This window comes from Pseudorca crassidens, chromosome X (genome assembly GCF_039906515.1).
Source record: "Pseudorca crassidens isolate mPseCra1 chromosome X, mPseCra1.hap1, whole genome shotgun sequence".
NCBI lineage: Eukaryota > Metazoa > Chordata > Mammalia > Artiodactyla > Delphinidae > Pseudorca > Pseudorca crassidens.
Genome location: NC_090317.1, coordinates 21,156,469 through 21,181,987, shown reverse-complemented (window position 1 = coordinate 21,181,987; position 25,519 = coordinate 21,156,469). Strand labels below are relative to the sequence as shown.

The following is a 25,519-nucleotide window of genomic DNA, read 5'->3' as shown; positions in this document are numbered from 1 at the left end:
TAAAATAAATATGCTGAATGAAAGAAGCCATACAAGGAGAGAGTACATCCTATATGATTCCACGTATATAAAACTCTAGAAAATGCAAACTATTACACTGAGTAGTGAATAAGCCCTAGAACTCTAATGCACAGTGTAGGGAATGTAGACAGCAATATTGTATTAACAACCATCAAACTTGCTAAGAGACTAGAACTTAATTATTCCAATCACTAAATAGAAAGGATAATTATGCAACATGATAGAGGTGCTAATTATCACTACAATGGCAACCGCATTACAACATATAAACATATCAAATTACCATGGTGTACACCTTAACTTTACACAATGTTATATGTCAAATACAGACGGTCCCCAACTTAATGATGGTTCAACTTATGATTTTTCAACTTTACGACGGTGCGAAAACGATACATATTCAGTTGAAACTGTACTTCAAATTCTGAACTTTGATCTTTTCCCGGGCTAGTGATATGTGATGCTGGGCAGTGGCAGTGGCAGCCACCACATCGCCCAGTCAGCCACGCATTCACGAGGGTAAACAACCAACAGACTTACAACCATTCTGTACGCAGACAACCATTCTGTTTTTCACTTTCAGTACATTATTCAATAAATTACATGAGATATTCAACACTTTATCATGAAATAAGCTTTGCGTTAGATGATTTTGCCCAACTGTATGCTAATAAGTGTTCTGAGCATGTTTAAGACGGTAGGCTAGGCTAAGCTATGGTGCTCAGTAGGTTAGGTGTAATTGATGTATTTTCAGCGTAAGATAGTTTCAACTTCCGACGGGTTTATCAGGATGTAACCTCATCATAAGTCAATGAAGATTTGTACATTTCAATTAAAAAATGAATACTAACTGATAGTCACAGAAAGCAGGTAAGTGGTTGCTCAGGATGAGAAGGAGGGATTGCCAAGGGGCACAAGGAAACTTTTGGGGGTGACTAGTTTCACGAGTATATACATATGTCAAATATTATCAAATCGTATGCTTTAAATATGTGCAGTTTACTGTATGTCAATATTGCCTCAATAAAACTGTTCAATAAAAAGAAAGAAAAAGGTCCCCAGGTTGGGTAAAATGACAACAGCAGCATTTACTCTGTAATTTTAGCAGAAGTAATATTACTGCGTAATTTAACTATGCAATAGTATCAATATACGAGAGCAGTGAAGACAAGAGGCAAGAACACGCATGGTCTCCTAGAAAACACATTCCTTGATGCCACCAGTGGAGACAAATTCTGAACCCTGGAACGTACTGATTTGTTGTTTTATCTTTTGCTCCTGCTCCTGCCGTTGTTATTGTCCCACTGAGCCTGGAAGGCCCCTAGAGCACAGCCAACGCGCTCTCTTTCCTCTTTTGAAAGGCCATCTGCCCTCTCACTTCCAGGAGACCTTCCCCAATTAAGTTAAGGAGGGAGAAGAATGATCTTCCTCTAGGCAAGCCCTCCTCGAACCCACCATCACCTAATCTACAAACCTTAAGTGCCACAGGCTGGCTGGTACTTCAGCTCCCGCCCGCTGTGAGGCTAAGTGCATGTGTGTTACTAGAGCTCCAGAATTGGGTTTAGATTCTTCAGAGCAGGGGCCTGGGCCTGCTGTGTGTTTTTTTTTTGTTTTTTTTTTTAGGATCAGGGTGGCGCCAAGAAAGTGGTCACCTAATGAGACAGGTGTTTTCTGTGCATGGATTCTCACAGAATCAGCAGAGCTGAACTAGCCTCTCTTATCCTCTGGGGGCATTATGGGAAAAAGACAGATTATCTCCTAAATCTATGTCTTAAGTACCTCCTTGTTATCAGGTCATCAGGAATTTGGGGAGGTTAAGACTAATTGCCCACTCTCCCATCCCCCATCCCATCACATCCCCCAAGGCCTACGGGTGGGGACCAAGGGACTGAGTGAAGTGGCTCAGGGGTGGTCCAAGGGTGGTCCAGGGCCTCCTGCCCTTGTGGGTGGTCACAGGCTTCTCAAGCAAACAAAATCCACTTGCTAGCAGATGGAACCTCCAAGTTACTTTCTGGGAGGCCTTTGGAATGGGAGTGGCCCCCAGCCCCCCAGGAACTCTTCTGGGCAAAGGCAGTGTCCCAGCTCCAACCCAACGCCTCTGGGCATGAGCGAAAGGAGGCAGAAAGTGAGCAGTGGTTGGCCGGTCGGCTCCCAGAATTCTACATTCAGTAGGGTAATAACAACAAACTGATGATTGCTAAATACTTGCCAGGGATGGAACATGAGGTCTTCTCTCAAAGGAACTAACTCACTCATATTCCTACAGAGAACGAACCTTGAGATGAAGTGGTGAAGAGATAAAGATGGCAATGTTAATAAAAATGTTAAAGACTTGATTTTTACTCTTCACTACAGCACTGCCTGCCACTCAGATTTTAACACACACACACACACACACACACACAATCTTCTTCCACATCCCTTCCTTACTCTGTGTGACAGCAGAGTTAACAAAAAGTTAGCAGAAAGATGTGGAAAATCTCCCTGTTGGTTTTATGAATGGGCATTGTGTGCCCTGCCAGCACTGCCAGAGAAGCAGTTGATCCCTGGAGCCTGGCAAAGTCAAAGGTGTGGGAGGAGGAAATGATAAGAACAACATCAACAATAATAGTAAGAGCCACAGAATAATAGCAGCTAACACTTACTGGGTGGTTACCATGTGCCAGGCACCATGCTGAGTGCTTTACAGGCATTATCTCATTTAATCCTCACTCAAACCCTGGGAAGTGGGTTCTGAGACTCAGAGTGGTTATGTGACTAGTCCATAGTCACACAGCCAGTAAGTGATAGGTCTGGGATATGAACGCAGAGAGCCTGTGCTCTTCCTCCTCCGGATAATACCGGGCTCGAGAAGAATACTGAGTTAGACTGGAAGAGGAAGGGAGCTTCGGGAAGGGCAGGTGGAGTGAGAAGTGGAAAGTACCAGCACTGGGACAAGAAGGGGGTCCCTCGAGAAGATGGGAACCTAGGGCAAAGTTTCCTCAATCTGGGCAAGCTGTTTAACCTCTTGCTTCTTGTTGGTCTGGCTGAGAAATGTTCTGGCACTTTCCCTCGCAGATCCTCCTGCATGAAACACCCCTCCCTGCTCTGCCTGACCCTCCTCACCACCCTGGGAGAAGGCTGGGTGGGGTCTCTTTGCCAAGTAACTCACGTTAGGACACAATTTCCCGGGCCAAAAAGTCAGGGCACTCTGGTGTGTCTGTGGTTTTGCAATGTGCTGGGGAGGGTGCAGGGCAAGAGGGCAGTGAGAGAGGAAAACTGATGCATGGCGGGGGCGGTATGTGTGTGTCCAGGTGTTTTTATCCAATTAAATCCAACAAGGACCAAGTCCCCCTCCACATCCAGGCATGGGAGATGCAGAAGTCCCAGAACAAATACATGGCTAGTCCTCGCCCTTCCCCAGGGGGTCTGGACAGAAACATGTGGGACATTTTAGTTCTCGGCTGGCTGAGAAAATGAAAATCTCTATCCTCTACCTGAACCTCTGGGCTTCCAGAGCAATCCCAGGACCCTGGGGAAAGATGGGACTCAACCAGCCCGTGCCTGCAGTAACACCTGTGGCGGGGCAGTTTTCCTGTCCCTTTGGTGCCCTCTGCCTCTCTTTTTCCCCTCTCCCCTCCAGGGCCTCTGCATGGGCGGTGGAGGGGATGGGGGAGGCGGGAGATCAACATGAAATCCCCTCAGCTTGTGGGGCGGGAAAGCCTGGCCAACCTTTGTGTTTTATCAATCCGTCCTGGGGGCGCTGGGCTCCCCACCTGGGCCATCCACTTTGCATCTCCCAGGATGCAGACTGGGGTTTGCACCGAGCCACCCACACTGGCTGACCTGGTCTTTTATGTGACATGCATTCGCCAAACAATTATAGAGGCTTTGAAGGTCAGCCTGTGGCCAGGAAAGAGAGAGAAAGGCGTCTTCTCTCCCTTTTCTGCCTAGCCCAATCTCCCCCGCACCACCCTGCCCCCTTCAAGGTCTAGCTCAGAGCCGAGGCCCTCACAAAGCCTTCCCTCCCTCCTCCAACTGCTGCTGACCTCAGAGCCCCGGCCGCCTCTGGCCCCTGCTCCAAGGAGCACAATTAGCACCTGACCAGCCGCTGGCCTCGCCTCTGCTTGTATCAGTGTCTTAGTCATCTCTCCCACCCCACCCCCTTCGCTCGTCTCCCCTACAGCACCTAGCACAGGTTGGGCACACAGTAGGTGTTAATAAATATCCTTTGAATTGAAACTCAGCGGCCCCTATGAGGTCAGAACCGTCATAAGCACCTCGACCAGCAGTTCCTTGGCAACCAGCGCTGGGGTCCGAGCTATAGGGCATTAGCGGTGCGGCTGCTATTACAGGCCATGCAAGACTCAGCGGCCAGAGATTTGCAGGCAGGTTGGTGTTGATGAGAAAAGCCCCTGACCCCTAGGAAAGCGCCCATGGGATTCTGGGTACCTCGGATGAGTTTCCTCTCTCCCCTGCAGAACTAGTTTTCAGTCTGAGAACCACAAAGGGAATAAATTGGCAGTGAATCCAGAAACCTCTTTGCAGCTTAGAAATCCTGGAGAGAGAAGCAAGCCTGCGTTGGGGTCAGGCCCAAGCTTGAGGGGAGAAGGCTGCCCAAGGCCCTTCCAAGCTTGGTGGGGGACCTCCGGGAGGTGCTGGGGGCATGGCAGGCAGAGGGGCTAGAGGGGAGTCTGGGGGTGGCCCTAAGTAACGCCGTCCTGTCCTGCAAACCAACAAATCACACCACTGAATGCTTGCCACCTGCAGCCCACACAGGAATTGGGTCTCCCCCTCCCTCTCATTCACCCAAATCCCAGGGCAGGCCTCTGTCCAGGGGTGGCGTCCTGACCAGAGCCCAGCCAGTGTCCCCAGACAAGGAGAAGCCTCCAAGTCTGAGGTACCTGGCTCCCCACACTGGCTTTGAATTAGGGATTCGAGCCCGGCTTCAAATTTTGGTTATTTATATAGATGACCTAGCCACCCTCTCTGGCCCCCTCCCACACTCCCCACCCTGACTCTGGCCCATGCCAGAAGGTACACACAGTCCCGGAAGACAGGCGGTGCCTTCTTCACCTCTGTATTTCCCTCACTGCCCCTTCGCTGATGCCTAGTACTGGGACTGGTTCTCAGCAAATGTGCGCTGAGTTGAATCTGAGTTTTAGGCACCGTGTAAGACAATACCATAAGGCTCGCTTGCGCTTACCATGTGCCGTGCACTGTTCTAATAATAAGCAGCTTATGTGTATTGATGTATTTCACCCTTAGCAAAACTTTATGAGGTAGGTCTGATTTGACAAATGAGGAAACTGAGGCACACAATTGACTGGGATCACACAGTTAGTAAATAACAGAGCTGGGATATAAACCCAGACAGTCTGGCTCTAGGGATGGGAGGGAAAATGAAAAAGTTGAGGGGTGAGGGGTGAGGCTCGCAAGGACCAAGGCCAAACTTCGGTGCAGAGCTTTCCCTGGGAAAGCAACCCCCTCAGCCTGCGTCTGGCTGGGCCTCTCAGGGAGGCCCTGAATTTTGCAGGCTAGGGATATTTTGGACATCCTATTAATCAGGCCCCTGAATGACGGACCACAGCACCCTCGTTTTTAGATTCCCATGTAGGACAGAGGAGACAGAAGCTGCTGTCCCACCACTTAGCTCAAGGCAGGGGGAGGGCTGCTTTCAGGCCTCCAGTTTGTCCAGGGGTGGGCGCCAGTTCCTGAGCAACCACCGAGCAAACAGTGCAGCAGTGGGAGGAATGCCAGACATAGTTGCAAACAAGCCACTCCTTCGGCTCACAGCTAGAGGCTGGGTGAGGGTGGCAACGTGGAGCCTGCTCAACGACCCCCACCCCTGCAACTCACACCTCCCAGGCTTTGAACCCAGAGACAACCACTTGCAAGGCAGCCTCTTCCCCACACTGGCCAGGATAGGAAGTCCTCCAGGATAGTTAATTCCTCCACTTAACTCAAGATAGCTCCCCGTTATCTGTTACTGCTGTGGGTCTACTGAATTAATGGCTGAGAAAGTGCCTTATAATCGGTAAAACCCTACATAACTAACCGCGAGGAGGAATCTGCATTCTTGCCGTGCAAACGTGACCCTGAGCATTTTCAGTGCCAAAGTGTCCTGTCTCCCCAGAGGAGAGAGTTAGATCTGATCCCTTCACCTCCCCCCCTCCAACCTGGCACTCAGGCCAGGGGTCAGCTTGCAGTGGGTGAGTCCCTGATGGGTGTGCCCACCAGCTGTTGGGGCCAAGCAGTGGTGGCTCTGGCCCTGGGGTGGTGACCTCACTTCCGCTCCTACCTCCCCAGCACTCCTCCCATATGAGGCCCCACCAGGCCAAAATCGAGAAGTTCAAGGTTAACTGATCCTCCCCACTTTAAGAGCTAATTAAAATGATTAGCCACAATGAACCGCCAAACATTAACCATAAGAAGCTGCAGGACCAGACAGGCCTCTATCTCGGGCAGAAGGATGAGGGGCAGGAATCAAACGGCCATCAAATCCCATGGCTGGCGTGTGGGGGGTGGGCAGCCGGGGAGAACCTGGCCGAGGCGCGGAGCCAATGGGGTCAGGAGGTGACTCTGGTCAGGAAGGCCGTGTAGTGAGGGAAGGGCGGCAGACTTCGGGTGCGACGGAGGGACCGGGAATCCATAAAGCCGCCGCCTCAGCAGTCTCCAAAAGCAAGGCGCTGTCGGCAGGGGACCCCGCGCTGCGCGGCTGCTGAGTCCCCGTGCCGGCAGCAGAGGAGGGAACAGAGAGGCGGGAGAGCCCGGGAGAGCGGGAACACGGGAGCGGGAAGGCTGGCGGCCGGCTCACACCGAAACTCCGGCCCCTGACGAGAGAGGTCTCTATTTTGGCGACCCAGTTATCCAAGTCATAGGTTCATAGGTGTGTGTGTGTGTGTGTGTGTGTGTGCGCGCGTGTGCGTGTGTGTGTGTGTGTGTGGAGAGAGGGAGAGAAAGAGAGTGTGTGTGTGTGTTACCCTAAGGCGCCTGGTCCCAGAAGCCCTAGAGGCCGCCAGATCAATCTAGCAGCCCCGCCAGTGAGGCCCAACCTCCTGCCCTCGGGCACCGAGCTGTTGGGGCGGGCTGTCACGATAGGCCCAGTCACGGACCCCGGGCTGCCTGGGGAGAAGGCAAACCGGCCCCCACCCCGACTCAGGAAATCGACTCAGCTTCTAACCCAGGATCCGTGGTCCGGGTTCCACAACGCACACGCGGTGGGGCGAGGCAAGGGCGGGACTCAACACGCCGCCGCTCTCCCACCCTTCCCTGGGCCCCAAGCCCCTACGCTCCGGGGCCCAGGCGTCCCCTATCCCGCCCTCAGGCAAACTTTCTGAGGTCCCCGAAGGCTCAGAAAACCGGCGCCATCGACGTACCTGCCGCCGAAGGGGCTCGGTAGCGGGGCCGGGGTCGATCGCCGCGGTCCCCTCCCCGCTCTGAGGGCCGAGACGCGGGTCCCCAGCCCGGCCAGCCCGCTTTCTCCCCTCGGAAGCCGGGCCGGGCGAGTGGCGCCGATACCTCGGCGCCGGCGAAAGGAGAAGTGGAAGTTGAGCGCGGCGCCCGGTCGGTCCCCGCGCCCGCCGGGGCCACCGTCCCCCTCCCTCCCTCCCTCCCTCCCTCCTCTCCTCCCTGCCCGCCTGCCCCCGCGGCCCCGCGCCCGTGACTCACCTCGGCGCCGGGGCAGGCTGGTCCGGGCGGGCGAGGCGCAGGGCTCTCCCACACGTCGCGCCGCCAATGGCAAGTTGGAGGGCGAGATGCAAATACCAGGTGAGACGGCGGCGCCCCTGATAAAACGACTCCGGGGAGTGGGGTGGAGTGCGGGGGGAGCCGGGTGGACGCCGGGGAGGGTCAGGCCGAGGGAGGGGGCGGCGGGGGCGCCCGGGGAGGGGGCGCGAGCCAGCGGAGACCTGCAATCAGACAACCGAGCGAAAGGGGAAATTGCACTAGAGACACACACGTCCCCGCAGGCGGCGGCTGGGGCGGGCGCGAAGGAGGCAGGGCGGGAGGGAGGGAAGAGCCGGAGGGAGGGACCGACGGGAGGGACCACGGGCGGGCGGGGGGGGAGGGCGCGAGGGAGGGACGAGGCGTCTTGGTGGAAACAGCGCCCCTCCACCCCCGGCCCGCCGCGGTCGCCAGCACGGCAGGGGGAGCCGTGCCAGGGGCCCGCGCGGCCTCTCCTTCCCCTCCCGGCTCGCTCGCCCCCGGGGAACCGCGAGAGCAGGACTCCCGCGGAGCCCACTTCGCGCTCCCAGCGCCCCACCCCCCACCTGGCGCGTTCCGGGGCCCGCAGCTCCGTCCGGGAAGCCCCTACACAATGCCTCGTAGAGAAAGCCGCTCCATTCCCGGGGGACTCTGGATGGCTATGTCCGGCCCCCTTGGCCTGCGCGCTCCACTCGCTTGACGCCTTTGGCCCCAGCCCTGCGCTCCAGATTATTACTGAGCGCCTGCTGTGTGGAGGACCTGGCGTGAGGGCGGGCCGAGCGGGTGGGTGAGGCCAGGAGATGCCCAGAGGATACAATTCGGGAACGATATGCCAGATGCCGCGGAATCCCTGGCCAAATGCTCGTGCACTTGGCGCGACTGGAGAGTTTTGGGGATTTCTTAGGGAAGTCGAGCTTAGGGCTCCGGGTGGGGGAGGCCAGGAGGATATGAATCCGGGGAAGGATTGGGGGGAGAGGGGCTGGTGCAGCAGGTGCAAAGGTAGCCAGAGTTGGGGTGCTGGGAAAAAGCTCATGCCCCTTTCTGTCCAGAGCCAGGCTGCTCTGCTTGAGGCATCTACTTGAACCCCAGTCTCCCATTCTGCCTCCCCCTTACCCTCTACTCTGACCTGCCCCAGCATCCTACCAGCCCGCACCCTCCTCCGTCCCACAGCTAGGAGGTTCTAGGAGGGAGTTGGCTGGGAATTCTCACTTCTTATGGCTCTGTATGGTCTGGAGGAGGGGCCCAGCCAGGCCTCAGCCCCGCATCTACCACCAGGGCAGAAAGCAGCAAAGCGGAAAGGGCCCCATGGGAGGAGGGCTCTCTGGGGGGTGGGGGTGGACCAAGGGCCTGAGGTTCAGGGACCTGCTCAGCCACCAGCATCTGTCTGCTTCCCCAGCCTTGGTAAAGGAGAGGCCCTGGCACAGGACTGGGGAGCAGAAGTGGTGGTGGATGATGGTGGTGAAGGTAGCTGCAGATTACAGGTTTCTGGGGGAAGACCTAGGGGCTGGACTGGGGCACGGGGGCACCTTGAGACCTCTTGGCCACCTAAAGTTAAGTCCCTGAAATAAGTGCCGAGGGCAAATTTCCAGTTTTTTTCTCTTGTAAATGGGCACACTTTCCCCAGGGGATTCTGGATCAGGAGACACAACAATTTTTTGTTGTTCTCTTGCCAGGGAGGCTCCCCTCTCAAAATTGTGGTAGGTTCCAGTCATCCCTAAGCCCCCTTTACTTGACCTTCACACACACACACACAAACTCACACACACACACACACACACACACACACTTTCCCATTTTGCTGAGAGTTCAGTGGTCTCTAACATCAGACAGACCTGGGTTCCTATTCCAGCTGCACCATTTAGCGGCTGTGTGTCTTTGGGCAAGTCGCTTAAACTCTCGGAGCCTCACTATCCTTATTTTTAAATTGAGGATAATAAGAATCTGCCTCCCAAGGCTGTGGTGAGGCTTGCATGAGATAGCCTGTGTCTGTGGCAGTGCCTGGCGCTTAGTAAGCCCTCAATAAACGTTAGCCTTCTTCAGCACCATCTCTGTCTCATCTCGTTTTCCCTCAACCCAGCTATCAGGAGAAAGTCTGCCAGGGCCGGAAGCTGCTGAGGACGAATGGTGGATGCCTCCTATGAATGTTTGTGGTTTAAACCAAGGTTGAAACCTCAAGGCATGGAAGTGCCAGAGGAGAGGCCTTCCTCTTGGGACGGGCAGGGAGAGAGGACAGCACCGGGCCCACCAGCTTACGGTGACAGGCCCTGATGCCTGCCAGTGACCTGGAGCCCACGGCTGTGGGAATCCCATAAGTTCCCACCTTCCGCAGCCACTCGGAACTAACCGCAGCCCCATGATCTGGGAGTTGCAGCCAAAGCAAACCCCACCCCCTTGATGAAAACCTGGTGTTGCCCTCGCCTTAGGGAGCCATAGGCCACCTGAATGACCTTCCTGACTCCACGGCTCCAGGTCAGCCGGGCTGCCCTTCCCGATGACCTTGCTGCTGCCCAGCCCTTCCCCACCTGGCTCCCCGCTCTTCCACTTACCCGTTGGGTGAGCCCCAGCCAGGTGGGGCCAGCCGGCTGAGATCACCACTCCTGACGACAGGCATGATGTCTCTGCCAATGGCTCATTCCCTGACTTGGCAGGAATTCCCCTTCTCGAGTTGCTCGTGAATGCCCAGGCTGCGCCATCCAGCTCTCAGCCTCTCTCCTTCCAGCCCTGTTTCCCCCCCACACTCTCCAACCCCAACTCTGTCCTCTCGGGCCTCAGAACTGGGGTCCTCCTGGAAGAGGAGGGGCCTCCGGGCTGCCCAGAGCCTGTGTAGGGCCACCTCCCCACTTCTGCACTCAACTTGCCTTTCCACCTTGGCCACTTTCTCAGCTCCTCTTTGTCCCCTCTTTTCAGCAGTGCCTGCTAGCCTATGTTCTCCTGCAAATTACCCCAGGTTCTCTGGAAACAAGGTGGCTGGTTGCTTCCTCCCTCCCTTAACCCCTGAGCCTCAACAAATTCTATTCAAACCTGTGGCCAGAACAAAATACCACAGTGCCACAGCCTCTGTGGCCATGGCCTTTACTTTCCACCACAGACACATGCTAGAAAAGTTGCCTATCAGACTTTCAGAATGAGAAGCATATTCAAAAGTCAGGAGAGAAGTTATGGTTTAAAAGGAATTCTCCCACCTGTAAAGCTGAGATGTCCCCTCTAATCCTTTCTCTACAGCCCACAATCAATTCCTCTGTTGATATGTTCGACAACTCCAGATTTGCCTCTATTGGGTTGACATGACGAGGCCCTAGATAGATGCAAATGACGGACGGAAATCTCTAAGTCCCAGGCTGTGGCTGGGCATCAGAAGGAGCGTTTGTTCTGAAAAGATTGTTGAGTAGCTGCAAGATAGAAGAATTCCTTGGGATAGGTTATACCAGTGTGCTCCTTCCCGGGAGACGAGCAGATCTACTGTCTGGCACATACTGGGGGGTGACGGAGGTGGGGTGCCCAGGCCAAAGCACAGGCATGCTGGTGGGAGAATGTAGTTGGGAGCAACTTCCCAGATTATGACTTTCATCTGGCCAGCCACCTTCCTTGGCTGGGGCTCTTGGAAAGCCGCTTGGTCCCCACCCCTCAGCCACCCCTGCTCTCATGCAAATGGGGAGCTTTACATTTCTCCTCCAGGCCTTTACTGGGACACGACCTGGCATCCTCAGAGCCCCTACAAAATTTCAGAGGAGCGCTGGGTTTCACTTTTTGGAGGGGCCTGCCTGGAGGGAGATGCCAGCCAGATATAGAAGGTGCCACGGGCCCTGAGTGAGTGCCCTGTGTCCACCCTGGGCTCAGCGGCTGCAGGGAGGCGCTGTCTCCACTGCACGCACTGCCAGGGGAGCCGGCCTAATACTGTATTTGGGAAACAGATTCAGTGCCTCTGGGTTGGCGGGAGATTTGGAGGGTGGGTGTAGGGGGAGGGACCCAATCCTGTGGTTCATTTGCAAAAAATAAGGAAGAATTGGCTCAGGCAGAGTTCAGTAAATGAGGGCAAGCCCTCTGGAGGCTCTAATCCCACTGGTCCCTAGCTCCGATCTTGGGGCCTAGGCTCAGCCTGGAAAAGTCCCTTAGAGAAGAGCCGAGAGCAGGCGACTGCTCTGGGGCACCTATCAGAGGCAGCACAGCATCCAGAGTTTTTGGGCCACTGTCCAGTGGAACTAGAGTTAACCCCTCAACCCCCGACATCTGCTGGCCCGGCACCCATCTGGTGTGGTGGGCAGCCTCGCTGTGCCCCTCAGCCCTGCGGGGATTCCAAATGACACTCCAGAGGTGCCTCCCCTCAAGGCTGCAGGAAACACGAGTGGGCCTAGGGAGGCCTTGGCCCAAGGAGCTGCTGCTAGGGGGCAGGGCTCGAGATGGGGGTGCAGAGGGATGCCAGCACATGGAGGCCCTGCCGGAGGACAGCAGCGAGTGATTTCCCTGGCACTTGAGTGTGCTGGGGGACAGGGACACAAGTAGCCACTGAGCTGGGCGGTACCTCCTCAGATGGAGAAGAGGCTCAGGAGAGAGAAGGGGGCTCCAGTCACGTTGTATGGGGTGCTCGTGTTCTATACGGCGAATGGCGCCTCCTGGAGTTGTGCGGGAGAGGGCAGTAAGGACAAACCCAGGAGAGCTGGGGAAGGACGCTTGAATGGATGGAGAGAAGACGAAGGGCTCATTTTGGAACACCAAGTGGGGGCACTGGGCCTGACTGCAGGTCCTCGGGACTGGGGATGCGGTGGGATAATGGGGAGGGGCTGTGAGGGAGACTTGGCTCCCGACTTCACCCACTTCACATCCTGCCAAGGGGCGGGTCCAGGCTGAGCTTTGTACCAGGAGGTAAAGGACTCTGCCCTTTCAGGATTGCCCCATCCCACAGGGAGGCAAGGACAAGCCTGAGGCGGGCGCTAGACAGAGGCCCGTGAGGCAGCACGCCTCACTTCCCCTACCGTGCCCCCATGACGGGGGGTGGGGAGAGGGTGGTGGTTGTTGTTGTTGTTGTTGTTGAATCCAGAAAAATACAACATTTAATGTCTATAAAGGTGCAGTATGAGTCATTTCACGGAATGTCTAGGCCCCTTCACTGGCAGCAAACAAACTTTCCAGCCCTCTTTTGAGGAAGCCATCCAACTGGGCTGCCGCTGCTCGTGTGTGTGTGTGACAGTGTGTGAGTGTGTGTGTGGGTCTGTGTGTGGGATGGGTCTCTGGAGGGCCTAGCCTGCCTATGTGTGACTCCGTGTGTGTCCCTCAGATGTGAGCGAGGGTGTAACCATGGCCAGTGTGTGCATACACACACACACACACACACACACACACACACGGGCTCGACTCTTGGATGTGAGTGTCAAGTCCCCTCGTGCATGCATGTGTGTTTGTGGAGGGCGTGTGCATGTGTGTGTCTGCAAGGCAGTGTGGTATGTGAGCCTGTGCGTCTGAGGGTGTCTACGTGTACATTTTTTCCTCATCGCTGCCAAATTATCTTCCCATCTCTCCCCTCACGAAGTGAAGGGCTGGCTGAGGGAAGCTAGCAGTCTAAGTGGGGGGGGGACAGCCGCGGAGGGGAGAGGGGTTGGAGGAAAACCAAAGCAATTCCACTCGTCAGAGGAAAGTGTCAGCCAAGGATGAAACTGAAACCGAGGCAGCAGCTCGAAGGCACCAGCACCCTGGGATTGTCCCCAGGCTTGGGTTCCTCCCACTCCCCGCCCCCCAAGCCGGCTGTGGAGATTAGTCAGCCTGCAACCTCGACTTGGGGTTGAGGCAGTGAGGCCGTGGTTAGCACGTGACCCCATTAGTGCCCATTATCACATTAACACAAATTAGTATATCAGATCCTCTCCCAGTCACCTAGTGGGGCGCGGGGCCAGGCTGGAGGGAGAGGCCACAGCTCAGGCCCTGCTCCGGGAGGAGAAGCCAGCATGTGGGCATCAAGGGAGGGGGCAGGCTGAGGACTGTGGCAGGTCAGGTTGGGGACAGAAAAAGGGGACGGGGGACATCAAATTTTGACAATACGATCCTTTTCCTAGGTCGTGCTCTGGGAGGAGACACTTTGGGGAAGGGGTTGGTAGAAAGGAGGGGGTTTCCAGGAATAGCTGGGCACCGCCCTGTAGGAAGGAGGCCCGGGCTCTGAGGTCTGGGCGGGAGACAGACGGTATTTCTCCTGGCACACAGTGAAACCTGGGAACGTTTAGGATCCTTTGGGTTTTTTTCCCCCCTTTCCTCTCCTTTATGGAAAATCCTTAGATAACTTTCTCAGATGGCTTTGGACATCCTGAAAGCAGAGGAGCTGGACTGATTGACGGAGGAGAAGAGGCACCCAGAACCCTAGTACAGGGCATAGCTTTTATATCTTGGCACCGATAAGGGAGACACACTCTATCCATATAGTTATATGTAAAGTTGTATCATGGAAAGAGCCAGCCACTGGAGCTTCTGGAAAGGGTGAGGGTGGAGCCCCCAACAACTTTTTTCTTTCAGCTTAAAGGTGTCTGGCCACAGGTTATTTTTGTGCCCTGATACTCTCAATATGTTAACTAACCAGCCACCACATAACCATGAACCAACATGGGAAGGTCAGCTGCATCATGACTACTAGAGCTCAGGGCCTGCACGGAGGTAGGGCACAAAGCTCTATCAACCGAGGCCAAGGTTGCAAGTTTGAGCCCCAGATGGGCCTCTTCGCTTTTTGTTTTTTACATAGTTGCTGAAGACCGGGTTGACAAGCATGGAATCCCTAACCATCGCCCTACACCTAGCCCAAAGCTGAGCCCCTACCCCTCATCTAGCACAAGCCCTGGTCCCAGACTGCACCCCAACGCCGGCCACAGCCTGTCCCTTTGTAAGAGATGCATCCTTGGTCTCAAGGGAGCCAGGCTGGAGAGTAGCTGCTCAGGGAAACCCACCCCTAACGCTGGAGAAGCGATTCAAACTTTCCATTCTACTGCCCGCGGGTCAAGAGCGCCATCCCCGGAGAGGAAACGCTGCCCATAAACTGCGATCCCTTAGCTGGAGGCGAGCCTCCCCGAGCTCTGCGGGACCCGATAGGTGCCCCGAGGGACCCTGAAGAAGCGCGCACCAGGCGGCCCCACGCCTGGACGCTAGCGTAGCAGGTCGGCTCTCCGAACTCTGCCGCCACTCGGGTGGGAGCGCCGGGCCCGAAGGACAGTGGGGGTTGTGGCGGCCCCTTGCACCTTCCCCTCGCCATCCGTTTGCATGGGCCGCCCACCCTGCACCCCCGGGATTCCCCGCGGGGGCAGAGCTCCCCACCCAGACCCCCAGCAGCGCGCCCACGGCGCCTCAGCAGCGCCACCTACAGGCGGATCGCGCGCCACGTCTCGGGCCGAGGCGGGAACTGGCTGCGGCGGAGGAGGAGAGGGGGAGAGGTCGGCGCCGCTGCCCCGAGCGGTCCCCGCTCGCCAGCGGCCTCCTCGCGCCGCCCCGGCCCCGAGCGACCAGGCCAGCCCCGAACCCCGTCCCGTAGCCCCGCCCAGCGCTCCGACCTTCCACTCCAGCGGCTGCACTCCGAGCGGCCTCTTGCCCCGGGCGCCTCTTCTCGGGAAGCAGTGAAGTCACACTGAGCCCGATCCGCTGACTCATGAGAATCCTCCCCCCTCCCCGGCACACCCCTTGAAACTTCCCCTCAATCCCTTCTTTCCTGCCCACCCCCCTTCCTCGCTCCCCGTCGGGCGAGAAGGGGCGGGTTCGGACTCCCGGAGAAGGACTCGGTGGGGCAGCTGGGAGAGGAGCGGCGGGAGGGCGGGAGTCCTTGTGGAGACCACCAAACTCGGTCTCTGCCCCCCACGCCGCTCTGTTCTGGGGAACAACAGGTGGTGACCGGGAGGGCAGTGTACGTTTGCAGCTTTAGGCAAAACTCCCATCAAGGTATCCTTCTGCAATTATCCATCTCACGCAGTGAGCCTTGCTGCTTCAGGACTGGCTGGGGAGTTCACTTGGAAGCTGAGGTCTCTTTGGAACCTCCTGTTCTAGTGAACAGGCCAGCACAAGGGCTGGCGCCACCAAGGGGACAAAGGCGGAGTGCTCCGAGCTTTGAGCTGCCCTCCACCCCCTGCATTAAGTCAAGCTGACCAATTGCTGAGAGGTCGATGTGGCCTTTCTCCTAGAACTTGGTATTGGCCCAGGCCAGGTTGAGGTGGGGGTGACTTTGAGGTCAAGGATTCCCTGTTTTCACCACCAGTCTCTGCCCCCCACACTGTGCCACTAGTTTGAGGACTCCCACTGTAGTGGGAGACCAGAATCTCACTCAGGCTGCTTGGGATATTAGCCTCAATAAAGGTGGCCGAGGACCTCAGGCCTGGGCCAAGGAAGGCTTCACGCTGGCGGGGCTCTGCAGGCCTGCTCTGAAACACCTAAAGCTCCCCTTTCCCTCTGGACGGACAGAGATCCTTAAGCATCCTTTTCCACCTAGCAAATCACAGTGCTGGATTTTCGTTCTTTCCCTGTATGCAGTTTCCTTTTGTCTCTATGGTAAGAATCGGGTGGTGAAGCTTGCCAGCTTCCTGGCTCACTTGTCTCTGCACTTTGGGGCAGGGCTCTGCCAGGACCATGGCTAACGTGGAAATGACCATGGACTTAAGAGCAAAGGGGGCGTACAAGCTAGTTTCAGGACTTGGGGCTTATGTGGTATGAGGGGGGTTTTCTGAGCTAATTGTCTCAGTGTCAGGTTGAAAGCTGCCTGGGTTAAGGTGGCTGGTCACCGGCCAGCTCTGCAGGGTGTGTTTGTTGGGGACTGGGAGCCACTGAATGGTTGTGTAGGAATGTATGTGCTAGGATCATGGTTGAGCATTGTCTCACCATAAAGCCTTCCTGGGGAAATTCTGGGCTTTCATGGAGCGTAGTTTTAAGGCTGTTAAACTCTCCATGGAGAGCAAATCCGGCAAGGAGCGATTTCTAGGGGCCTAGGTCTAAATGTTACTTGCTGAGTCAAAGAAGAATCATAGCCTCAAACTAAAACAAACAAATAAACAAAAAATCTGTTGAGCCAAAGGGACAGCAGAGGCAATGTGGGGAGACATTTGCCAAAGGCTTTAGGTCCCATTAGCATCTGCTATAGACTTAGAGATGAAAGGCAACTGAGTCCACGGAGAGATGAAGAAGCACCTGAGAGACTTTTCCATACACAGGATGTTAGAGCTGAGGGTGGAGGGATGATCTAGTCTGTTCTCTTCATTTCACAGATGAGGCCGCCGAGACCTAGGAAATTAGCTGCTCTGGGTCATCCAGGAGTGAGTGGCAAAGCTGAGACACAGATCCCAAAGAGCGCTCCTTCCACTGTGCTCCCCAGCTTCAGGAGGAAGAAACACGGGCAGGGAGCACTTACTGGAACCTGAAGAAGAAACACAGGGAGAAGGAAAACAAGTGGGCGAGGAAGGAGGGAAAAGGAAGGGGCTGAGGAAAAGTGAAGAGGAAGAGGGGTGATCTCTTTGGGCAAGGAGGCTGGCAGCTCCATCCTCTGTATTCAGGATATTATACATATTTATTTAAGAAAACATATTCATGTTCTGCTCCTAGAGATGAGAGAAGTTACAAGCAGGGAATGGAGGAAGAAACACAATTTGGTCAGTGGAAGAAAAGCCTGGACTAGATGGAAGCAGAACAGTAAAGCCATCTGAGGAGTAACGAAGTTCCGACGTGAACTCACACATCATACTCCCAGCACTTCTGTTGCACTGATGGTTCCTGTTGACCCGTCTGTGTCCGCCACTAGGTTCTAAAGCCATTGAGGGCAGGGGCTGTATGTTACTCATCTTCTTATCTCTGGGGCCTATTGGCCCACGGCATGCAGCAAGTTACGCAGTTATGTTTGCTAGCTGACCAATAAATCCATTTACGAACGTATGTGTGTATTCATAAATGCAACACCCATGTTGGGTGTTCCTCCAGAAGCATCTCCGTGTTGTGCTGCAAATGCCAAGAGAGCAGAGGCGGGAACCTGCTTGGGAAGCCAGACACCTCTGTCCAGGCACCAGATGAGACTCCTGGCCTTCTCCAACTGAGACACAGACCTTGGAGGCTCCACTGGGACCAGGTAAGGTCTTCAAGAAGGTACGAGACTAGGTAAAACTCAACTCACAGGTGGGCCTCCCGAAGGTATTTTGGCTCTTTGTCTCCAAATTTTCAATGCCCACCAGCCAAAGACCACCAGGGCACTCTTGTAGTCGAACAAGTTGAGTTCACTGCTCACTGCAGCGAGGGAGGATGCATGCCCTGGGGAACCATGGGGTGTCTCAGGAAGAGGGTGCTGGGAAGGACTTATTATAGGATTCAGGCCAGGTTGGGTGATTTGCGGGAGGGTTTAAGGAAGCCGGGCATTGCTCTGGATTGGATGCTGTCAGGGAGTGTCTTACTGAATCAATCATATCCAATAGGAGGGCAGACTGGAGCGAGGCTCAGTATGTAATTGGTAAGGAAGCAGCAGTCACTTAGATTAGCCAGGACGGAGGGCGGTATTTGGTCATTTCTGTGGCTTGGGCAGTGTTCATATTTTTGCCTGCGTTCACACATGATTCTGGAGTAGTCTTGCTTTTGTTTCCATCCACCATGATCAGGGTGGCCTTGTACGATTCTAATGTCCCGTGAACCTGTTTACGTTCAACAGAACACCCAGGCCTAGTGGGGCGTGTTAAGCCAGTTTTTAGTGACACCAAGGCCTTGCTGACAGTCCCAGGCCAGCTTCCAGATGTCAGGGGCTGCGTTTCTCTTTCTCAAAATGTTCATTTTGAGACGATCCCTGTCTTCCAACCAGGGCTTGGCAGTCCAGAATTAAAATATTCAGACCCTCCCTATACTCTGACCCAGTTCACACCCATCTGTAGAACCAGCCAGGCAGGGGAACATCATCACTGGCCTGAGCTGTGTGTCTCTGTGTGTGGTTCTGTGTACATTCGTCTGTGCCCGCCAGAAATTCTCTGATAAGATGGGAAAGAGGCCAGAGGCGGTCTTACTTCACCTCTGGGCCCTGCAGGACTTTCCCTCTGCCCAGAGAGCAAGGCACTGGAATTGAGTCCCAATGGTCTCTAGGGCAGCAAGGGTGCCCAGCTTTAGGTGGAGTCAGGGAAGGACGGAAGGGATATTGCAGCAGCCAAACTTGAGAGGAGCGGGAAAGGGAAGGGGTAGTGGTGGAAGGGAGGGGAGAGTTCCTTTGTATAAATGGGTCTCTAGAGGGGCTGCTGATTTTCCTTCAAGGAAGCAGCCTGCAGTAGGTCACTGTGGATTCCCCACCCCCCCTCCCTTTCGCTTGCTTTAAGCCTCTTGTCTCCAAAACAGGCCCTGTTGATTAGAACAACAAAAAAGTCACACACGTTGACCTCATCCTCCACTAAGAGGCTTACTCTGACCCCTTTCCAATCAAACACACTTCCTTCCCTCAGGTCCATTTCTCCAGCTAAAGTACGAGGACATCCCTCACCGTGCCTTACAGGTGGCCAGGCAAATGTTAGTACCATTGTGAAGCGGTGCCGAGGTACCACCAGATGTCAGTTGTAAAATGGCAAAGAAAAGCGAGGTTGAAGTCAAGTGGGTGATCCCTGAAAGCTTGATACTTTGGCAGATCCCCAACTTTGCAGGGTGTGGCTAGCCCTGTACTGTGCTGCGCTGTGGCCCAGCTAATCACAGGCCAGCTATCGAGGGCCAAACCTCAGCTGGCACTGGTCTGTACAGTCAGAAATTGGTCCTTGCGATACTTGGGGGCCTAAACAGGTTAAATGCATCCTGGGTAAAGTGGCAAGTCGTGGCAGTGGGTGAAGTAATGGGGGTCTGATAACCTGGATTACAGAGAACTGAGGCTACAAGGCAGAGGCTCACTCTTACAATAAGCCCTGTTATCTAGCATCATCCAACCAAGCAACCAAGGGCTTGGTCAGCACTTTGCCAGGGTTTTGGGGGATGGCGCATGTTGTCCCCATCCTGAGAAAAAAGTCTCTGCTCTGGGATAGCTTACAAACAATTTAGGGAGTGAACACTAATAATGCAGAGAACGACTTAAAGAACAATCAAGTTCAAAGGCAGTAAGTGCAATCGAAGTTCAGAGATGAAATCATGGGCGGGCACTAGTCCAACTGGTACTACATCACCATGGTGGGATTTCATCTGGGCCTTGAAAGATGAGCAGGATTTGGATACGTAGAAGGGAATAGGGACGGTTTCCAGATGTGAAGAGCACAAACAAAAGTTTAAAGGTGGCAATAAACCAGATGTATATGTGCGTATGCACATGCACATGAAGTTGTGGCAGAGGAGGCCCGCAGGGCAGAGTGGGCTGAGGTCAAGAGCGCTATGGAAGGCTTCGGACCTGATGTGATTGGTGACAGGGAGTCAATGTACATTGGTCACCAGGAGGTAGGGTGGGGGGATATGGACCAAGTGATGCTTTAGGAAGTGATCTAGCAGCAGTAGTTGACAAAGGACGGATGCTCTGGCTGATGTCCATTCTTGGTGTGTATCTTCCTGTGGACACAACTGAGTACATTATACTTCTGCGTTCACATGTCTGCTTTCCTCACTGACACCAGGAGCTCCTTAAGAGAAGTGGCCATGTTTTCTCCACCTTCCTCTTCTGCCATCTACCTGGCTCGTTAGTAGGCACTCAGTGAACACTGAATAGAAGAATACATCCTTTCATTTTAATTAACCGAATTATTATGACATTCCATACAAGGATGACAACTGTCAAAGAATTAGACTAAATTGTACCTGATACTAAAACAAGGCAAATCACAATTCGATCTTTTTAAAAAATGATTTGTGAAACACTTTAGGATCTTACAGCTGTAAGATCTTTGTAAGCAGCAATTACTGTATAATAAGTCCCGTTTCACAGGATACTAGATGAGTTTTCTACTTACATTATGGACTTAAATATGTCATGCCTCAGATTATATTTCACTAAACCTGTATACATCTAGTAAGAACCTGTTCTAGTACAGCTTTTTTTTTTTTTTTTTTTTTTTTTTTTTTTTTGCGGTACGCGGGCCTCTCACTGTTGTGGCCTCTCCCGCTGCGGAGCACAGGCTCCGGACGCGCAGGCTCAGCGGCCGTGGCTCACCGGCCCAGCCGCTCTGCGGCATGTGGGATCCTCCCAGACCGGGGCACAAACCCGCGTCCCCTGCATCGGCAGGCGGACTCTCAACCACCACGCCACCAGGGAAGCCCTAGTACAGCTAATTCTTAAAGTGGACATTTGTCCTGTCCTAGTGTTCAGAAGGAATTTCATTGTAGCTGCAACTCCCTTTAAACAAACCCAATATCGAAAAAATCCAGCCTGGTAGTAATTTTCTCTTTAGAAGAAGATTCACAATAGGACTCTTGAAAGTAGTAAAAATTTCCTCTTAATTGAAATAAGATTTGATTTTTAAAAGTTAAGTAATTTGAAATGCAAAAAATGAGTTGATTTATGAAACTGACTTCTCTTCCCAGGAAATCATTTGTAAAGTGAGTCATGCCTATAAGCCTATTTGAGATAAAAGGGGTTAGGAGAGGGCAGATTTCTAGTTTGGGGGACAGCGGGCGGAAGAGTTGAGAGACCACAATCCCTCAGAGTCAGGCTCCAGGCTTAGCCATGAAGCAGGTCTCCGAACCTTCGTTTCCGTCTTCAATAAATGTCTTTTCTGCCCTCCCCTCCCAAGACCAGTTCAGTTCTGGGCTGTGGGGGTACACAGGGGAGCTGTCCCAGGTAGAGCAGAGTCTAGTCCACATGTTTATGTGTACACTCATTCAACGATTCACTAAGCACCTACTGTGAGCCAGAGCCTGTGCTCAGCTCTGGAGAGAGAACCATGAGCAAGACAGGAAAGCCACGGTTCTGGCTTCCAGGAAGCTGCAGAGCAGCAGGGAGACATGTAAACAAGGAACAGGCTTGGAAGGATCAGGAAAGTCTTCAGAGACCGGGACGTTCCCCAGAGGAGGGGAGAGGGGTCAAGTGCTGTGGGCAGAGGTCACAGCAGGTCCGTACAGGAGGTCTGGAGGGGTGAGGGAGAAGTTCAGTGAACTGAAAGAAGCTGAGAGTGTGGGGCAGGGAGTACAAGGCCGAGGAAGATGATGCACTTGGGAGTGGCTCCAACCGACTTGCTCTCTAATATGCACACTTTCCTCCCTTCACCCACTTGCTCCCTTTCAAAGAGAAGAGAATTTAATTTAGAAGAATCAGGTTTTATTTAATGATGTGAACATTAAGAATTTGCCTACATGGATGAAATATTCACAAAGGACTTGATTATTCACACTCATACATACAGAGGAAGTCTGCTGAATAAAAAACGCTCCTTTACCCATCCAAGCTGCTGTCGGGGACAGCAAAGGGCCTGCCTGTTCCACAGCAGTCTTCAGTCTTCATGAATGTTGAAAAGCTTTGCTACTTCGTTGAGATCTTCATGTTCCTCACCGTCCTTAATGATCTGAGGGGCAGAGGAACAAGGAGCGTGTGGGCTGGGCCGCACACCAGGGCAGCCCGGGCCAGTCGCCACTTCACACTGGGAGGGAGTTGTGGGAATGGCTTTCTACGAAGCCCAAGTGAGCATATGCCAATGCCCATGCTACCCAGCCATGTCCCAAGTGAAAAAGAAACATACCCGAGCCAAGGCGATACCTTTGTTCTGCTCAGGCACAGTCTGACCTGGGTGGACAGTGCGTGGCAGGACGTCTGACGAAGTCGCAGGGACGGTTTCCGCCCACACCTCCCATCTTTCTCTCAGAGCTCTGACGGGCACCTACCTTCCTTGCTATTGGCATTCGGTTGAAGATGTTCCACAGCACGATTCCCACCACCACTTTGTCCCTGAGGTAGAAGATGACGCCTTTGCCGTAGTCCTCCCCTTGGGCAGGGGCCTGGGGGACTACAGGGTTGCTGGGAGGAAGAGTGATTTCTGAGGCCTCAGACTCTGTCTCACTCTCTGATCGGATACCAGTCCCTGTAGCCAATCCCCAAAACAAACAAGCAAAGTCAAAACAAAACAAAGTCAGTTCTTATGAGCTTGGAAATTCTAGAAGGCAAGTATCTTTCAACACCTGCTTCAAGCTGCTTCTAAATGATTTGTTTTTCTATGCCACCTCAGTAAACACTGGCCTATTCCAGCCCCTCTCCACTGACAAAGCCAACAAAAGCTCTTCCTTGCCAGCTCCTGGGCACTGGGTCAGTCTGACCCCAAACTTCCTATCTCATTTTCAATTTACACTATGGATATTTCCTGGGATCTTTTTTCAAACTACAGAAGACTTGCTCTTGTCCTCTGAGAAACATTCTAGTGCTACATGGTCAGTACAACAGCCACTAGTCACATATAGCTATTCTAATTAAAATTAATTCAAAATTGAAGTTTATTTTAGTTAAAATTAAATAAAATGTAAAATTCAGTTCCTGATTTGCACTACCCACATTTCAAATACTGAAGAGCCACATGCGGCTAGTGGCTAATGTACTGGACAGAGTAGAGGCAGAACACTGCCATCATAGCAGAAAGTTCACTTGGATGGCACTGCCAGAGACACTCTGGCCAAAGCAGAAGGCACTTCCATATGGAAGAACCATATGGAAGTGTTTCCTCCTGTGCAGGGTGGTGGCAACAGCCTGGGGAGAGGGCATTTTGTCTTCTGGGAACAACCAGGCTTCAAGTAATACTGCCCAGTGGAGAGAGTAGTGACCTGTAGTTTATAAACACCTACTGTATAAGTCCCTGGGTCCCCCTCCTGGATCCACTTCCCAGGAGAGGTCTGAATTAAGGAGTGGGTATATGTAATCCACTTAGATTACACAGGAAAAGGACCTCATATCCATATAATGTCTTGCTTTCTCCTTCTTAAAGAACAGCTTGTCCTTGAAATGCCTCTAACAAGAGGACACAGAGGTTAAATAACTTCAGCCAAGGTCACGAAGGGAGAGAGAAGAGACCTAGGAGTTAATGAAAGAGATGTGTGTCGGAGAGAAGTTCATTCCGAGAGGTGCCTCCCGTCTAGAGAAAACCCGCTATTAAGATCTGACAGATGGAATTAGAGGCAGCTCAAGGACTACTCAGCCCAGTTCTTCACTGTTCAGGGCCCAAGGAGGGGAGCAGGTCCCAAACTAAGGTTCTCAGACCTAGTTCTTGGGATCAGCAAAAAAAAAAAAAAAAAAAAAAAAAAGAAGGCCATTGAAAAAGTTCAGGTTTTCTTCATCACGCAGGTCTTCCTAGTCCCTCGGGACAAACTAGACTTACAGAGTCGTCGAGTTAGCCACCGTCCAAGAGTCTAGGACGACACCCACAATCCACAATATCTATGCTTTGACCAGGATACCTGATTTTGCCAGCTCTCAGACCACTAAAGAGTGAGGACTTCGGGTTTGGTTTATTTTAAAGCACAACATGAAGAGAGGCTTTCACTGACAGTTCCCTCTGGCCAACACAGATACCCCTTGTTCAGGAGGATTTGGACCATGGTTTCTCAACACTCTTCCAAGAGAAGTGGTTGGGCTTCCTTACCTGACTGCTCTGTGGCAGATTTGGGGTTGTCTTGTGCGGTTGCTTTTGCAAAAACGCCGACTGTGGGCAAACTACTGTCCACAAGACCAATAGCTTCATAGCCAACATCGGGGCCTAAATCACTCCTAAGGAAGGAGAGAGAAGAGGGTGTTCTGTCAAAGGACTGTAAAGGATGGTGCGGTAGAGCGTTTCCGCTAAGGCACCGCACTTTCATGCCAACCAAAGAAACTGGTATGTGCCACAGCAAGAGAAACGCCAAACTGATCTGTCGCCTGCTAGGACATCTGGGGACAACTGTGAGAAAGCACAATTATTCCAAACAGGTTTTATTTTCCTAACAAGCCACTATGCATATCACAGATCCATACAATGATCTATACTTTCTTAAATTTAATCATTAATTTTTACCATATCACATTTGGGGGGGTGGGTTCCCCACATTTACTATTCACTACCTTCCTTTACTCTTTTTAAAACTGCCTTTTTGAAACTTTGAAGAGTGCTCCATATTTATGGAATCCAGAATCTGGGGTATTTTGTGGTTTTATTAACTGACAATATTTCCTCTTAGCCTTCAATTTTCAAGGCGAAAGTGCTTTCTATAAAGTGGCACCTTCACTCACTTGGTCATTTTATTTTCATTGTTCTTCTTGGAAACTTTTCCTATCATCATCATGCTGTTTTTAATATGCTAGGAACTTCACAGAATACTTGTGGCACAGACACACTATGGTTTTGTAATCATCCAAGCTACTTGAGATATTTTGTTTCTTGTGCTCTACATTTTGTTATCTTCTTGGCCACAGAAGCTCACTGGACTGGTGTCTTCAGGGAACAGTCTACAATGACTTCTTGGATTCTGTCCCTGGAACCTAACTGATAATTGTACAGCTATGAACTACTTTTTTTCCTAACTGCATTATCTTACACGTGTTGACCCTGAAAGCCATCTGTTATGTTTTTTGCTGCCCACTCATGAAACTGTGTGTGAACGTCTTAAAATGTACTCCCATCAGCTGAGAATTTCCCCAACAGAAACTGCTTAGAGGCTTCTGAAACCCTGAAGTTTTATGTACCCCATCTTTCACATCAACAAGATGAGAGTGGGCCAAACAGGGCCAGCTCCAGTATTCAAGAATGTCCATTGAGAACTTTCTACTACCCAGAGAGCTGCCTATATACGTCTGACTCTGAGTTGCTGATCTTAAGGGTTACATATGAGTGAGCTGCCTTTTTTGTCAGTAGGTTGGGCTCAGCAGAATTAGCAGCAAAGAGCAAATAAAATATACTGCTGTCTGTATCTAAGAGCACACTTTTGTACTACCTACTGT

General features: G+C 52.8%; 2 protein-coding genes and 1 long non-coding RNA gene across 11 annotated transcripts in view; 1 reads left to right on the top strand and 2 right to left on the bottom strand.

Annotated features, from left to right (window-relative positions):
• The window catches only part of ELF4 (E74 like ETS transcription factor 4), a 47,873-nt gene extending 32,581 nt beyond the window's left edge, over positions 1-15,292 (bottom strand). For 4 of the 7 annotated variants that reach the window (XM_067723371.1, XM_067723376.1, XM_067723377.1 and 1 more), the window contains exon 1: positions 7,672-7,984. The gene's annotated coding sequence lies outside the window, so the exon portion shown is untranslated. Of the gene's footprint in view, positions 1-7,379; positions 7,594-7,671; positions 7,985-15,221 lie in introns of those variants that run through there. The other 3 variants (XM_067723373.1, XM_067723374.1, XM_067723372.1) reach the window with 3 other exon arrangements.
• On the top strand, positions 7,648-24,194 carry LOC137217081 (uncharacterized). Of its 2 annotated transcripts, none has more exons than XR_010940004.1 (4): positions 7,648-7,770; positions 16,917-17,101; positions 17,251-17,767; positions 23,891-24,194. It is a non-coding gene; the product is annotated as an uncharacterized lncRNA (long non-coding RNA). The 2 variants fall into 2 exon arrangements; XR_010940003.1 differs by having other exon boundaries at positions 23,535-24,194.
• Positions 21,865-25,519, bottom strand: part of AIFM1 (apoptosis inducing factor mitochondria associated 1) — a 28,027-nt gene continuing 24,372 nt past the window's right edge. For both annotated transcript variants that reach the window (XM_067723379.1, XM_067723378.1), the window contains exons 14-16: positions 24,189-24,313; positions 22,447-22,643; positions 21,865-22,130 (exon numbers count right to left, since the gene is read on the bottom strand). In XM_067723379.1, the coding sequence (XP_067579480.1) occupies positions 22,059-22,130; positions 22,447-22,643; positions 24,189-24,313 (394 nt within the window). In that variant the 3' untranslated portion in view covers positions 21,865-22,058. The remainder of the gene's footprint in view (positions 22,131-22,446; positions 22,644-24,188; positions 24,314-25,519) is intronic.